At 37.7% G+C, this 14813-nt stretch overlaps 2 protein-coding genes across 2 annotated transcripts; both read left to right on the top strand.

Moving 5' to 3' along the window:
- Window positions 1-467: 467 nt before the first annotated feature.
- Window positions 468-1385, top strand: LOC119254383 (olfactory receptor 9G9-like). The gene has a single exon (XM_037521491.1). The coding sequence runs from the start codon at window positions 468-470 to the stop codon at window positions 1383-1385; it is 918 nt and encodes a 305-aa protein (XP_037377388.1).
- Window positions 1386-12406: 11021 nt separating this feature from the next.
- LOC119254234 (olfactory receptor 1013-like) lies at window positions 12407-13342 on the top strand. Its single transcript, XM_037521351.1, has one exon. The coding sequence runs from the start codon at window positions 12407-12409 to the stop codon at window positions 13340-13342; it is 936 nt and encodes a 311-aa protein (XP_037377248.1).
- The last annotated feature ends 1471 nt before the right edge of the window (window positions 13343-14813 follow it).

The following is a 14813-nucleotide window of genomic DNA, read 5'->3' as shown; positions in this document are numbered from 1 at the left end:
TCCTAACTGAATTAAGGCTTCCAAGTGTGTTTTACCCCATCCCTCAGTTTTTATTTTCTTGTATCAACTAACATTAACTAAATATATTTCTATATTTATTTGTTTACTTGTATGCATCTCTCCCATCTGAATAAAGTTTCTGTAGACTAAGAGCCACCTTATTACTCACCCTGCTATATCCCAACACCTAGACAGCACCTGGGAATCAATAATTTCTTTAAAAATGAATGAACCCCAACAACACTAAAGTTGTCCTAAAGTAAAATATACTATATTGAAAAGAGTATGTTGAGACTCAAGAAACTCACATCACCTGCCCAAGTCAGGCAAGATTCCTCATCAACTCTCCCAGGTTCTATCCCCATAGCCTTGATCTCACCCTGGGCCCATCACAGACAATGCCCTCCTTGACTTAGTTGAGAAAATTAAACTCTTCACTGCCTCATTAGGTCAGGTCTCTTTGAAGCATGGAGAGAAGCAATCACACAGTCACAGACTTCATCCTGGTGGGCTTCACAACAGACCCTGTGATGCAGCTGGTCCTGTTCGTGCTGTTCCTCGGCGTCTACTCTCTCACCCTCGTGGGAAATACCACCCTCATGGTGCTCATCTGCAATGACTCCCGACTGCACACGCCCATGTATTTTTTCATTGGCAATCTGTCCTTTCTGGATTTCTGGTATTCCTCTGTCTACACTCCGAAGATCCTAGTGACCTGCATCTCTGAAGACAAAAGCATCTCCTTTGCGGGCTGCGTAGCTCAGTTCTTCTTTTCTGCTGGGCTGGCCTATAGTGAGTGCTACCTGCTGGCCGCCATGGCTTATGACCGCTATGTGGCCATCTCCAAACCCCTCCTTTATGCTCAGGCCATGTCCATGAAGCTATGTACATTTTTGGTAGCAGCCTCCTATCTTGGTGGCTTTATTAACAGTTCCATCGTTACTAAGAAAACTTTTTCCTTCAACTTCTGCAGTGGCAATGTCATTGATGACTTTTTCTGTGACTTGCTTCCCCTGGTGAAGTTGGCTTGTGGCCAGAAGGATGACTACCATGCTTTAATGTACTTTCAGCTGGCCTCCAATGTCATCACCCCCACTGTGTTCATCCTGGCCTCCTACATGTTCATCATCGCCACCATCATGAAAATCCGCTCCACCCAGAGCCGTCTCAAAGCCTTCTCCACGTGCTCCTCCCATCTGATCTCTGTCACCTTGTACTATGGCTCCATCCTTTTCATCTATGCTCGTCCCGGCTCTAACTATTCTATGGGAACAGACAAAATAGTTTCTACCTTTTACACCGTCGTGTTCCCCATGTTGAATCCCATGATCTACAGCCTGAGGAATAAGGATGTGAAAGATGCTTTGAATAAAATTTTCAAATGAATCAAGATTCTCTCCTACTAAGGAGGTTGAAACTCAGTTTTCGATTGGGTGCATTTATGTGAAGAAGACATGACCCTTTGCTCCATCATGACCCAGGATTCTTAAATTACAAGTTAAAAAAATTCTACACATGATAATTCAAGAGACTTAGCATGGGAAAATTAAACCAGTTTAGGAGATAAACTTTGAATCTAAAATACAAGTATTTGAGTTGAATTAACTAATTAAAAAACAAAAGCAACTAAAGTCAAAAACTCCTCCTTTAAGTTCAGTACCTTAGTATAGGGATATTTTTGATGGATTCATACACATGGAGTGGTATCTATATAGTAATTTAATAGAAATAAAACAAATATGCTAGATTATTTCATAATATTTCATATAACTCTTAATTATTTCAAATATATCACTTTTGTTTCCTTAACAGAATAGAGATGGAGAACATATCAATGGCTCTGAGGGGTTAAGGGTAATGGCAGGAAGAGGGGTGTTAATGTGACTGTAACAGGCAGCATCAGGAAGAGCTTATTGGTGATAGAATATTCTTCTATTGATCTTCGTAGTGGTATCAGGAATGTGTGCATGTGATGAAGTGGAATAGAACTATACACACGTTGTATCAATGTCATTTTCATGATCGCAATATACCACAGTTAAGTAAAATGTATGAAACTGATGGGGTGAAGGGTATATGGGACCTCTGTATTCTAACTCTGCTACATCCTTTCAACTATCATTAAATTCACAAAACTTAATAAAGGTAAAATAAATTTAAATTTTTCAGGGCCTCCCTGGTGGCGCAAGGGGTTTAACACCGCACTATCAAGCAATCTGCAAGCTCTGCAGCATGAGTTTGATCCCTGACTGGCCAGGGAGCAACCCACATGGCACAGCAGAACTCTCCTGTCTCGCCTGCTGCTCCCCTCAGCAGTGTATTTCAGTCTGTCTGCCTGTTCTGCTCCCCAGTCTCTCTCTGGTGAATCCTCTCACCTCTTCCCCACATCTCTGGCCAGCTCTAGATGCATAAATAAATCTTTAAAAAAAAAAGAAATTTAAATTTTTCAGAAGAAAATAAAAACTCAGAGATTAAAATGTGCTTTCTCCACCAGAAACACTAGCACTAAACCCCCAAGGCACCACAAAATAACTCAGTGCAACCAGAATGAGTAAGCAGGAACTCTCCTTATATGTCTCTGACATATGTTCCTCAATAAAGGAAAAACTGGCCAAGTTCCCTTAGATACGATTTTTGTGAATCGCTGAATAACTGTCGGTGTCCCTCTCATATTTTATAGGAGTGGAGATTGAAGTATTCTTAGCATCAATAAACAATTATTATAATAAAAAACCTTGGTGACATGAATTAACTTGAGAAATAAAGGAGAAAAAATTTTTGAGGGAATAATACAGGTAGTGATAAAACAAAAACGTAAGCATGATAAGTTCTACTTAATTATGATTTTTAACAGTGAGGTAATATTAATGGAATGTATATTAATAAAATGTGAATAGGCCCTTGTTTTTATTAGTGTAAGCAGTTAAGGGGGAAAAAATAAGAAAGTGAAAATTAGGCAAGTGTTCCAAAAAATGTAGGAGCTCCACACAAAACAAGAAAGCTCGATCAGCACTGGCAGTCATAGCCTTTAACCTGAACACTAAATCCAAGGTATAAAGTCAATACTGATTACAACACGTATTAACCCAATAGAGGTAGGGCCCACCAGTGTAATCCTAACAGGTTTGAATTAGACAATGTCCTAAAATGGAAAGCTGTTTATTCAGACTGTCTCTCCCTTTCTAAAATATGTCAATTTGTCAATAATATAAAATTATTATAAATGGCCTCCCTGGTGGTGCAGGGATTAAAGTCTCAGCGCTATCAAGATATCCACAATCACTGCAGCATGAGCTCAATCCCAGGCCAGGGTGCTGACCCACATGGAGCAGCAGACCCCTCTGGTCTCTCCCACTGCAGTGTAATTTAGTAGATCTGCCTGTTTCACTTTCGACTCTGTCTCTGGTGAATCCTCTCCCCCACCCACCTCTGGCCTATACCCCATTTCTTGTATGCATAAAAAAAGAAATATAAATCATAAAAAATATTATAAAACACATCATTTTATTATGTCATGCTAAAAAGTCTAATTGGTATATTACAGGGGCAGAAAAGTATTATTATGTCACCTGAATAAAACTAGAAATACATCATTCCAGAGGGAAATATTAGCTACAAAGTGTAAATTGTTATAATAAATGCAGATTTAAAGCAACATGGTGACATGGATTCTTATATATTTTTATTTTATTTTATTTTGTATATTTTACATCATTTTTCATTTTTGCACAATGTATGCATTTTCATCTTGGTTATAGTCCCCATACAATTCCCACCCCCTTTATTTTGACCCTAATCCCTCCTTCCCTCCTCCCCTGTAGTGTGTCTCTGGTTTATAGTTACTTGTTGATTTTGATTTTTACTTTATTATAATTAGTCTTTTTCCTGGTCCCTTATTTAGGTTTTCTAGATTCCTGCTATGAGTGAGACCATCCGGTATTTTTCTTTTTCTTTCTGGCTTATTTCGCTGAGCATGATCCCTTCCAGGGCCATCCATGTTGCTGCAAATTGCATGATCTTATCTTTTTTGATTGCTGAGTAATATTCCATTGTGTATATGTACCACATCTTTTTTTTTTTGAAACTTTATTTTTTTTATTTTATTTTTTTATTAAATAATAAATTTTATTTTTATATTCCCCCATACAACTGCACATGCCCCATTCTGACCCCAATCCCTCCCCCCGGCCCCCACCCCCAAAAAGTGTCTCTGGTTCATAGTTTTTTGTTGATTTTGATTTTCACTTTCTTATAGTTATTCTTTTTCCTGATCCCTTATTTAAGTTTTCTAGATTCCTGCTATGAGTGAGACCATCCGGTATTTTTCTTTTTCTTTTTGGCTTATTTCGCTGAGCATGATCTCTTCCAGCGCCATCCATGTTGCTGCAAATTGCATGTGTTTATCTTTTTTGAATGCTGAGTAATATTCCATTGTATATATGTACCACATCTTCTTGATCCAGTCATATATTTTTGGGCATTTGGGCTGTTTCCAAAGCTTAGCTATTGTAAATAGTGCTGCTATAAACATAGGGGTGCAGGTGTTCTTTGGAATTGATGTTTCTGTGTCCTTTGGGTAAATACCTAGGAGTGGAATTGCTGGATCATATGGAAGCTCCATGTTTAGTAGGTCCAGAAATCTCCACACAGCTCTCCATAGTGGTTGGACCAGTTTGCACTCCCACCAACAGTGCAGGAGAGTTCCTTTTTCTCCACAACCTCGCCAACATTTGTTGTTGCTAGTTTTTTTAATATGTGCCATTCTCACTGGTGTAAGATGGTATCTCATGGTAGTATCACATCTTCTTGATCCAGTCATATATTTTTGGGCATTTGGGTTGTTCCGACAGCTTAGCTATTGTAAATAGTGCTGCTATACACGTAGGGGTGCAGGTTCCCTTTGGAATTAATGATTCTGTGTCCAAAACAGGGATAGCGAAGGCAAAGATAAACAGCTGGGATTACATCAAATTAAAGAACTTCTGTACAGCAAAAGAGACAGTAACAAAAGCAAAGCTATACCCCACCGACTGGGAGAAAATTTTTACACATAACACTAATGATAAAGGATTGATCACAAAAATCTACAAAGGGCTGAAGAGACTCAGCAAAAACAAAGTAAATAATCCAGTCAAAAAGTTTGCAGAAGAGCTAAAAAGGAACAACTTCTCCAAAGAGGAAATGCAAATGGCCAACAGGCATATGAAAAAATGTTTAGCATCACTTGTAATCAGGGAAACACAAATCAAAACTACAATGAGATACCATCTTACACCAGTGAGAATGGCACGTATTAAAAAAAAACTTAGCAACATTATGGTCAACTAATCTTTGACAAAGGAGCAAAGACTATGCATTGGAGCAAAGAAAGTTTGTTCAATAAATGGTGCTGGGAAAACTGGGTTGCTACATGCAAAAGAATGAAGCTTGACCACTACCTCACACCATATACAAAAATCAACTCAAAATGGATTAAAGAACTAGACATAAGACCTGAAACCATAAAATACATAGAAGGAAACATAGGCGAAACACTACGTGATTTGCATATCAAAGACATCTTTACAGACACATCACCCAAAGCAGTGATAGTGAAGGCAAAGATCAACAGCTGGGACTACATCAAATTAAAGAGCTTCTGCACAGCAAAAGAGACAATAACAAAAACAAAGAGAAACCCCACCAACTGGGAGAAAATTTTTGCACCCAACACTAATGATAAAGGACTGATCACAAAAATCTGCAAAGAGCTGATGAGACTCAACAACAACAAAGAAAATAATCCAGTCAAAAAATGGACAGAGGAACTAAAAAGAAACTTCTCTGAAGAGGAAATGCGAATGGCCAACAGGCATATGAAAAAATGTTTAACATCACTTGCAATCAGGGAAATGCAAATCAAAACTACCATGAGATACCATCTTACACCAGTGAGAATGGCACATATTAAAAAAACTAGCAACAACAAATGTTGGCGAGGTTGTGGAGAAAAAGGAACTCTTCTGCACTGTTGGTGGGAGTGCAAACTGGTCCAACCACTATGGAGAGCTGTGTGGAGATTTCTGGACCTACTAAACATAGAGCTTCCACAGGATCCAGCAATTCCACTCCTAGGTATTTACCCAAAGAACACAGAAACATCAATTCCAAAGAACACCTGCACCCCTATGTTTATAGCAGCACTGTTTACAATAGCTAAGCTTTGGAAACAGCCCAAATGCCCAAAAATAGATGACTGGATCAAGAAGATGTGGTACATATATACCATGGAATATTACTCAGCATTCAAAAAAGATAAACACATGCAATTTGCAGCAACATGGATGACGCTGGAAGGGATCATGCTCAGTGAAATAAGCCAAAAAGAAAAAGAAAAATACCGGATGGTCTCACTCATAGCAGGGATCTAGAAAACTTAAATAAGGGACCAGGAAAATGAATAACTATAAGAAAGTGAAAATCAAAATCAACAAAAACTATGAAATACAGTCAACAGAATATATTTCTGAATAAATAAATTGTTATTCACACCTGAAAAAAAAAAAAACTTAGCAACAACAAATGTTGGCGAGGATGTGGAGAAAAAGGAAAGGAGGTAGTGTATATTCTGAACCAGTGTATCCAATAACTCACAGAATATCTGGGTACCTCGCATTCCCCAAAGTGTACCCTTATAAATGGCAGCAGGCCAGACACAAGAAGTCTTGAGGAAGCTGTGAGTGCACACCTTGGCTCATCTCACGATCTGTCCTCTCAGGACCTTGTCTCACCTGAGGTCCATGGCTGAAGGGGAAGTACCTGAAGTTAGCACAGAGAATTACACCAGAGATTGAGTTTCTATGCTATGACAACGTGAGCTAGCTCTTGTCCAAGGGAAGATGAAACTTTTTTCTTTGCAAGAAAAATGTCAGCTAGGCCGAGTTTGCATCTACTTCAATTCTTAGAAACCACCACATTCATGAGATATCACCACAATGTCTAAACAACAAAATACTCGGTTACCATGTAGAGTCTGTGGTATGTTAAGAATTGCTTTCATTTTGTCTCTGACACTAAGGAACTGCAATATGGCTTTCTGGCTGCCTATTCTTTTATCAGTTGGATAGTTCGGGTTTATACTGCAGCAAAAGTCGACAAATCACATGCTGCTTGATATATCTGTTTGCCTGCCTCTGTGCTACAAAAAATGATCTCTTCATACCCCCCCCCCAATTCTTTCCATGATGCCCTGGATGGCATGGCATGCATTACAGTGTCCTATGTTCCACCAATGGGTTTATATGTCTAGTCTTCATTATGTGAGCAATTTAATCCCATTTGAACATTCATCTCCTGGGACTCCTTCAGGACCTGGATCAGTTATGATCATGTAACATTTAAACTGGTTTAACTGGGGAGGAAATATTACAAAGGAATAAGTCTGGTGTTGAGAATACCCAAGAATAGTTTAATTGTTCTAAAAGGAATGACTTCTGTGAGCTGTTGTATCCCTGAAGGCACAAGAGAACAGAGCCGTTATGAGCACTGGAAGAACTTGAGGTGGGTCACCTGCCAGATTATGGGCTGGGTCCAGGGGTGCAGCCAGCTGAAGCATCTTTGCAGGAACTGGGGAAGAGGAAAACCACTTTGACCTCACTTTCTTCCCAGCTAGTGACAATCACTCACTAATCCCTTTAGCAGATAGAGCACAGGAGTCCATTAATGCTATTATTATGTTAATACATTGAGTATCCTGGCTCAACAAGAAATTTAAAATGGGTGTAGAATGGATTTGGAAAGATAAAAGTATTCAGCATATAACAAAAATACTGGTATTGAACTTATGTGCATTAATATACCAATATATACATGTGAATATGTCTGGAACATGTAATCTATGTGCACACATAGATTGAGTTAAATTCTAAACAACTCAAGAGAGAATGATGGGGCCTCCCTGGTGGAGCAAGGGGTTAAGATGCAGCACATACAAAGCTATCAGCAGCCACTGCAGCGCTAGCTGGATCCTGGCTGGCCAGGGAACTACCCACACGGCACAGCAGACCTCTCCTGTCTCGCCCGCTGCTCCCCTCAGCAGTGTATTTCAGTCAGTCTTCCTGTTCTACTCCCCACACTGTCTCTGGTGAATCCTCTCACCCTCCCGCACCTCTGGTCTATACCCCAGTTCTTGTATGCATAAATAAATCTTTTTTTTTTAAAAGAGAGAGAGAGAAAATGAGGATAAAAATTATGACTGGCTACATTTTTCCCAGGGACTCACAGTCTCTACAATACTTTTGTGCATCTTTAAACAATAACCAATTTGTCAACCTGCAAGTTTTCTTAATTGTCTTGTTAATTATTTCCCAAGCTTATGAATTCCTGAGGGGTTGCAGAGATCTACAACTCTGGGGAGATAAAAACGGATATTAAAGATTCTGGAACAGGCAGACTTGAATTCTGCAAAGGTGATGGTGTTGCAGAGAATTTTAGGTAAGTTGCCTAATTCAGATATTAGTATTCCACTGTTTCTTTATGACCAGCCCAAGGATCACTGACAGACTAAGATGTAAATGCTAAAGAAGGGAACTCTTTGGAAATGTCTTTATCACCTTCACTTTCTGAAACTGATGAAAGATCAGCAAGAGAAGGAGCATCTTTCACTACTAGAGACAAAAAGGAGCAATTGATGTAAATAGGACAAAGATGGGGAAAAAAAAACAAAATACACAACAAGCAACTATGAGAAACCACTCAGCAAAAAACAGTCCTGTTAATATCAAAAGAGCATCTTAGGTGACAGGAGGAAGGAAGGAACAGACACAACTAGAGATTGCTGATCTAAAAGACAAAAATTTTCCTGAGATGTTTCAACTGTCATTCTTTTTGATATTCTTTTAGAAAAAACAAAGTCATGAGTCCTGGAGAAGAATTCTGGACAAGACAGACTCATTTCTAAATACCAAAAGTCATATTTTAATAATTTTGTGTAGAAAATACATTTAGTTTATAATACAAAACGGACCATTAATTATGGGTTGTATAACATCTTAGCTGACACCAGATTGTCATAATATTCTAGTTTTGATTAGTAATACAGAACTCAACTACTCAATCCAGTCTCTTCCTAAGCAATATTAATCTTGTAGTAAAGGATGAAAATCTTTTGCACCCAAACATAAACATCCTATCTTCCTCATTTAATGACTGGATGGACGTTTGGGGATTGAACAAAGACCTTAATAATTACATGGCTTTGAAATCTACTCTATTTTACAAATAAACACAAAGCTTATATTACTAGGTTTTGATGTATATCATCTTGGCTAGGAATTCAAACTTGAGAGATTATTATTTGTTTTGTTTAGAGCTTTATCGAGAATTAGTTACCTGGGCAGAAAAATCTTTTTTTTTTTAAAGATTTATTTTTATTTATTTATACAAGCACTGGGTACAGTCAGAGGCACAGGAGGGTGAGAGCATTCACCAGAGCCAGAGTGGAGAGCAGACAGACTGATGAAATACACTGCTGAAGGGAGCAGCGGGCGGCAGGAGAGGTCTGCGCGACATGTGGGACCCTCACCCGGTGGCCGGGGGTCAAACTGGTGCTGCAGAGGCTGCGGGCAGCTTTGCAACCCAGCACTCAACCGCTGCTCCACCAGGAAGGCCCCAAGAAAAATCTTATCAACAATAAAAAAACTCTTGATGTTTAGGTCACAAATGCTTTTGTAATAATTCTGCATACACAAGTAGTTCATTAAGTGTTCCGGTATCGACACATTGAAATTCACATTATTTTATAATAAATCCATTATTACCACCTTATAATAATTTTATTATGAACTACTTTTTTATCATATTTATGTTACACTTAGGATATTTTTCCATACATGTATATGTTTATAGGTAGATTATGTTGACTATTTTAGGATCAAAAAGGAAGCATTAAAATGTTGGCTAAAAAGTGAACATTTTTTACATGGCAATATTACTACAAATAATATCAAATAATATTGATTTAAATATTAAAATAAAGCTGTGTCATTGTTTTTAGACCCCAGAAGATTTATAATGACATCACATCTTTCTTTTTGTTTGACATAACCAGATTGATTAATAGAATGGAGATTTATCGGTCTCTATTCTGAAATTTCATCCTGATTCTGAGTCTGGCTCTCTCCCTTTGTCAAAGATTCTAGCAGGACCTCCCTGGTGCAGAGGGTTGAGCACAGCACTGTGAAGCTGTCTGCAGCCTCCGCAGTGTGTGATCCCAGGTCAGCCAGGGAGCAACCCACATGGTGCAGAACTCTCCTGTCTTGCCTGCTGCTCCCCTCAGCAGTGTATTTCGGTCAGTCTGCCTGTTCTGTTCCCCACTCTGACTCTGGTGAATCCTCTTACTCCCCACAACTCTGGCCTATACCCAAGTTCTTGTATGTATAAGTAAATAAATCTTTAAAAAAAAAAAAAAAGACTTAAAAAAAAAAAAAGAAGATTCTGGCATAGTAGCTCAGGGGTGAGAGAACTTCTGTGTTTGTGGAGAATAGGGAAGGCAAAACTTTGCCTTAGTATTTTCAGCTGGACCTGATAATGAATTTATCAAAGATTCATTAACAGGAGAAAAACACACAAATGTATTTAATATAAGTATGTGAATACGAGAATTCAATAAGGAAATGAAAAACCAAAGAAAAAATAAAACCCAAGTGTTCTTATAGTATGTTGGATATAAAAGAAGCAATTGTGCAAATGTAACTCAGATACATAGGTAGACTAAAGAAAGAAAAGAATAACTTTAAAGAGAAGAGCAAAAATTTGAAGGAATCACAGCAAAGCTCAGGCCAAGAGCAAGCATGAAAAATAGATAAATTGGAATTTAGCAAGTTTTAAGAGTTTTGTATATTAAGGAGTACATCCAGCAATTAAAAAACAGCCCAGAGAACAGGAGAAAATGCTTACAACTCATGCATCTATAAAGGAATTATGTCCATATGTAAAAATATATAATTCAACAATGAAAACACAGAAACATCCAGTAAGAGGTGAGCCAAAGATTTAATAGGTATTATCCAAAGAAAATATTCAATAAGTACATGAAACAATGTTGAACATCATCATTAGTCATTAGGAAAATGAAATGAAAAACCACAATATTATACCACTCTAAACCCACAAAGATAGCTAGAGTAAAAAATACAGACAATAATGTTGTCAGTTGGGATAAAGAGGAGTCAGAAGCAGGTGGGACTGAAATATGGTAGTGTTACTTGGAAGACAGTTTGGTATTTTCTCAAGAGGATGACTACATTTTCACCATGTAACTCAGCAGTCCTCCTAGATACCTACTCAAGATCAGTGAAAACATATCCATATAAAACATGTTCATAGCATTATTGTCCATGTTTGCTCCCCCAGAAGAAACAATAGAACATACACCGATTGATGAATGGTAGACAAAATAGAACAGGACCATATTACTTGTCAATAGAGAGGAATAAAGTAACAATACATACTGTGGCGTAGATTAAAAAGAATTTTTTTAACAAACTTGTTTTGGGAAAGCTTACTTTCATCTCAATTTCTTGTTCTTGATAATGAGGACACTTTTCTCCTGGTAAAGCAAGGCAGGGGGTTACGTGTGAGAATTTCATTTTCTGATTTCAGGAAGAAAAGGAGAGTGCTGAATGTCTCTTTCATGTTTGTGTTTTGTTTTGTATTTAATATCATTATTTCAAGTGAATTCTTATGACAAAATGGCATCTCTTGGATGAGCATATTCTTCAGCTTTCCAATGCTATCACCTTATCAATCAAAAACAAAAACAAAAAAACTTTCCTGTGTCTCGTGAGCTTTGAATAACTTCACCTTTGTTTTTTTTTTTTGTTTTGTTTTGTTTTGTTTTGTTTTGTTTAAGGAAAAGGGAAAGGGAGTTTTTCCTCTCAATGTCCTAACTGAATTAAGGCTTCCAAGTGTGTTTTACCCCATCCCTCAGTTTTTATTTTCTTGTATCAACTAACATTAACTGAATATATTTCTATATTTATTTGTTTACTTGTATGCATCTCTCCCATCTAAATAAAGTTTCTGTAGACTAAGAGCCACCTTATTACTCACCCTGCTATATCCCAACACCTAGACAGCACCTGGGAATCAAGACATAATTTCTTGATTCAATTTCTTAAAAATGAATAAACCCCAACAGCACTAAAGTTGTCCTAAAGTAAAATACACTATATTGAAAAGAGTATGTTGAGACTCAAGAAACTCACATCACCTGCCCAAGTCAGGCAAGATTCCTCATCAACTCTCCCAGGTTCTATCCCCATAGCCTTGATCTCACCCTGGGCCCATCACAGACAATGCCCTCCTTGACTCTTAGTTGAGAAAATTAAACTCTTCACTGCCTCATTAGGTCAGGTCTCTTTGAAGCATGAAGAGAAGCAATCATACAGTCACAGACTTCATCCTGGTGGGCTTCACAACAGACCCTGTGATGCAGCTGGTCCTGTTTGTGCTGTTCCTCGGCGTCTACTCTCTCACCCTCATGGGAAATTCAACCCTCATGGTGCTCATCTGCAATGACTCCCGACTGCACACGCCCATGTATTTTTTCATTGGCAATCTCTCCTTTCTGGATCTCTGGTATTCCTCTGTCTACACCCCAAAAATCCTAGTGACCTGCATCTCTGAAGACAAAAGCATCTCCTTTGCAGGCTGTGTAGCTCAGTTCTTCTTCTCTGCTGGGCTGGCCTATAGTGAGTGCTACCTGCTGGCCGCCATGGCTTATGACCGCTATGTGGCCATCTCCAATCCCCTCCTTTATGCTCAGGCCATGTCAAGGACATTGTGTATCTCTTTAGTTGTTTATTCCTATATTGGAGGTTTTGTCAATGCAATCATACTCACGAGCAACACATTCACATTGGATTTTTGTGGTGACAATGTCATTGATGACTTCTTCTGTGATGTCCCACCCCTGATAAAACTGGCATGCAATGTGAAAGAAAGCTACCAGGCTGTGTTATACTTTCTGCTGGCTTCCAATGTCATTACCCCCACTGTGCTCATCCTGGCCTCCTACATGTTCATCATTGCTGCCATCCTGAAAATCCGCTCTACCCAGGGACGTCTCAAAGCCTTCTCTACTTGCTCCTCCCACCTGGTCTCTGTCACCTTATACTATGGCTCCATCCTCTACATCTACTCTCGTCCAAGTTCCAGCTATTCTCTTGAGAGGGACAAAATGGTCTCTACGTTTTATACTGTACTGTTCCCCATGTTGAACCCCATGATCTATAGTCTAAGGAATAAAGATGTGAAAGAAGCTCTGAAAAAGCTCTTTGGGTTCACACAATCTGAAATCTAAGTTAACATAAATTCTTCAAATCAGTGCTCAGCGAAAATGGACTGCTTCAGGGTACACTGGCAAAATGAGATTAAAAAAAAAAAAAAAACATTTTCTTTAACTCAAAGAAATCCAATGAAAAAGATTTTGTTTGCATTGTTGTTTTTCCCTTCAGTAATTATAGGTTATAGTCAATTACTATAATCTATACTAAAAAACAGATTCAATTTAATAAAAAGTTTTTTTAACAACATCAGGGTTTGATGCAGAAGAGAAATGTATAAGTAATCCCAAAGGATTAAACTTTCTCTATTATCACCCTTGAGAGTGACTCAATTTTCTTCTCAAATGATGGGTCTTATGATGATGTGAAGAAAATGTTGTATAAGAGGTAGAGATTTGTGGAATAAATTCCTAATCCTTATTGTCCAGTACTTATAGAACTTCTGTGCAAATAATAGGATATAAAATGTGAAGAATATTGTATGAAAAGAGAAAAGGCAGTGACATGCTATTTAGTGAACGCAGAGGAAAAGGAAGACCAGACATGACATAGCTAATACAAAAGAAGTGGCTACAATTATTTGTTCTCAATTTTTAATAAATGCCTTTTATTAATTTAAAAGTGCACATTACAACAGTAGTCTATAATCTTTCCATGACAAAGTTCTAATATCTGAGGTAAAAGATATTCATTTGTTTTATGTAACTAACCTGAAAGTGCAGTGTTTTTGTAAAGAGTATTTTAAAAAATACCAATTAAACCTATCATGTACTGAATATGGAGTTGTAAATGTTTTTGTAGTTAGAACATACTGGTGGAAAAAAAAAGAAGCATTGGGTCTAGAATAATGTAGAGTTTTTGTATATTGGGCTGTTTATTTTCATTTGCCCCACTTGTTATTTTCATTCAGGGGGAATAGGTACTAGAGTGAAATAAAGAGGAGCATAACAGGGTTCCCATACTCTGCGGGTTACTCTTCAGCATAATAAACAATCCCAGAAACACATTTTTCTCCATGGACTTAGAAAGGGATCTTGGTGTTCTCTTTTTTGCAATCTAAACAACACAAATATTTAGCCTAAGATTATATTGATGTAGGAGACACAAAATACACTAATATATATTCTGTATTCACCAGTTTTATGAAGAAATTTGGAAGGATTACCTTAACAAAAATGAATATTTCTAAAATCTTGAGTAAATTTCCAACAATAGAGCCAGTTCCAAATTATTCCCTACACAATAAAGTTTTCTACTCAATCCTCAAAATCAAAATGCATGCACAGAAACCATCTACTTTCTCTCTCCAAGTTCCCCAAAAACAAATTTTATTTAAATCAGGTATGGCAAAGAAGTGAAGTACGATATCATGTAACATCAAATAACCCAATAGTATAGGTTTAAAATAATTTATTCACAATAAAATAATAACAAGAGTGGTTTGATCAATGTTTCAGAGTTTTAAGTATAACTTGCAGCATTTATATG

The sequence above is a fragment of the Talpa occidentalis genome, unplaced genomic scaffold, assembly GCF_014898055.3.
Source record: "Talpa occidentalis isolate TD23 unplaced genomic scaffold, MPIMG_talOcc4v2.1 talOcc4.3, whole genome shotgun sequence".
Lineage (NCBI taxonomy): Eukaryota > Metazoa > Chordata > Mammalia > Eulipotyphla > Talpidae > Talpa > Talpa occidentalis.
Note: the sequence above shows the minus strand (reverse complement) of the source record. Positions and strands in the feature narration are given on the sequence as shown.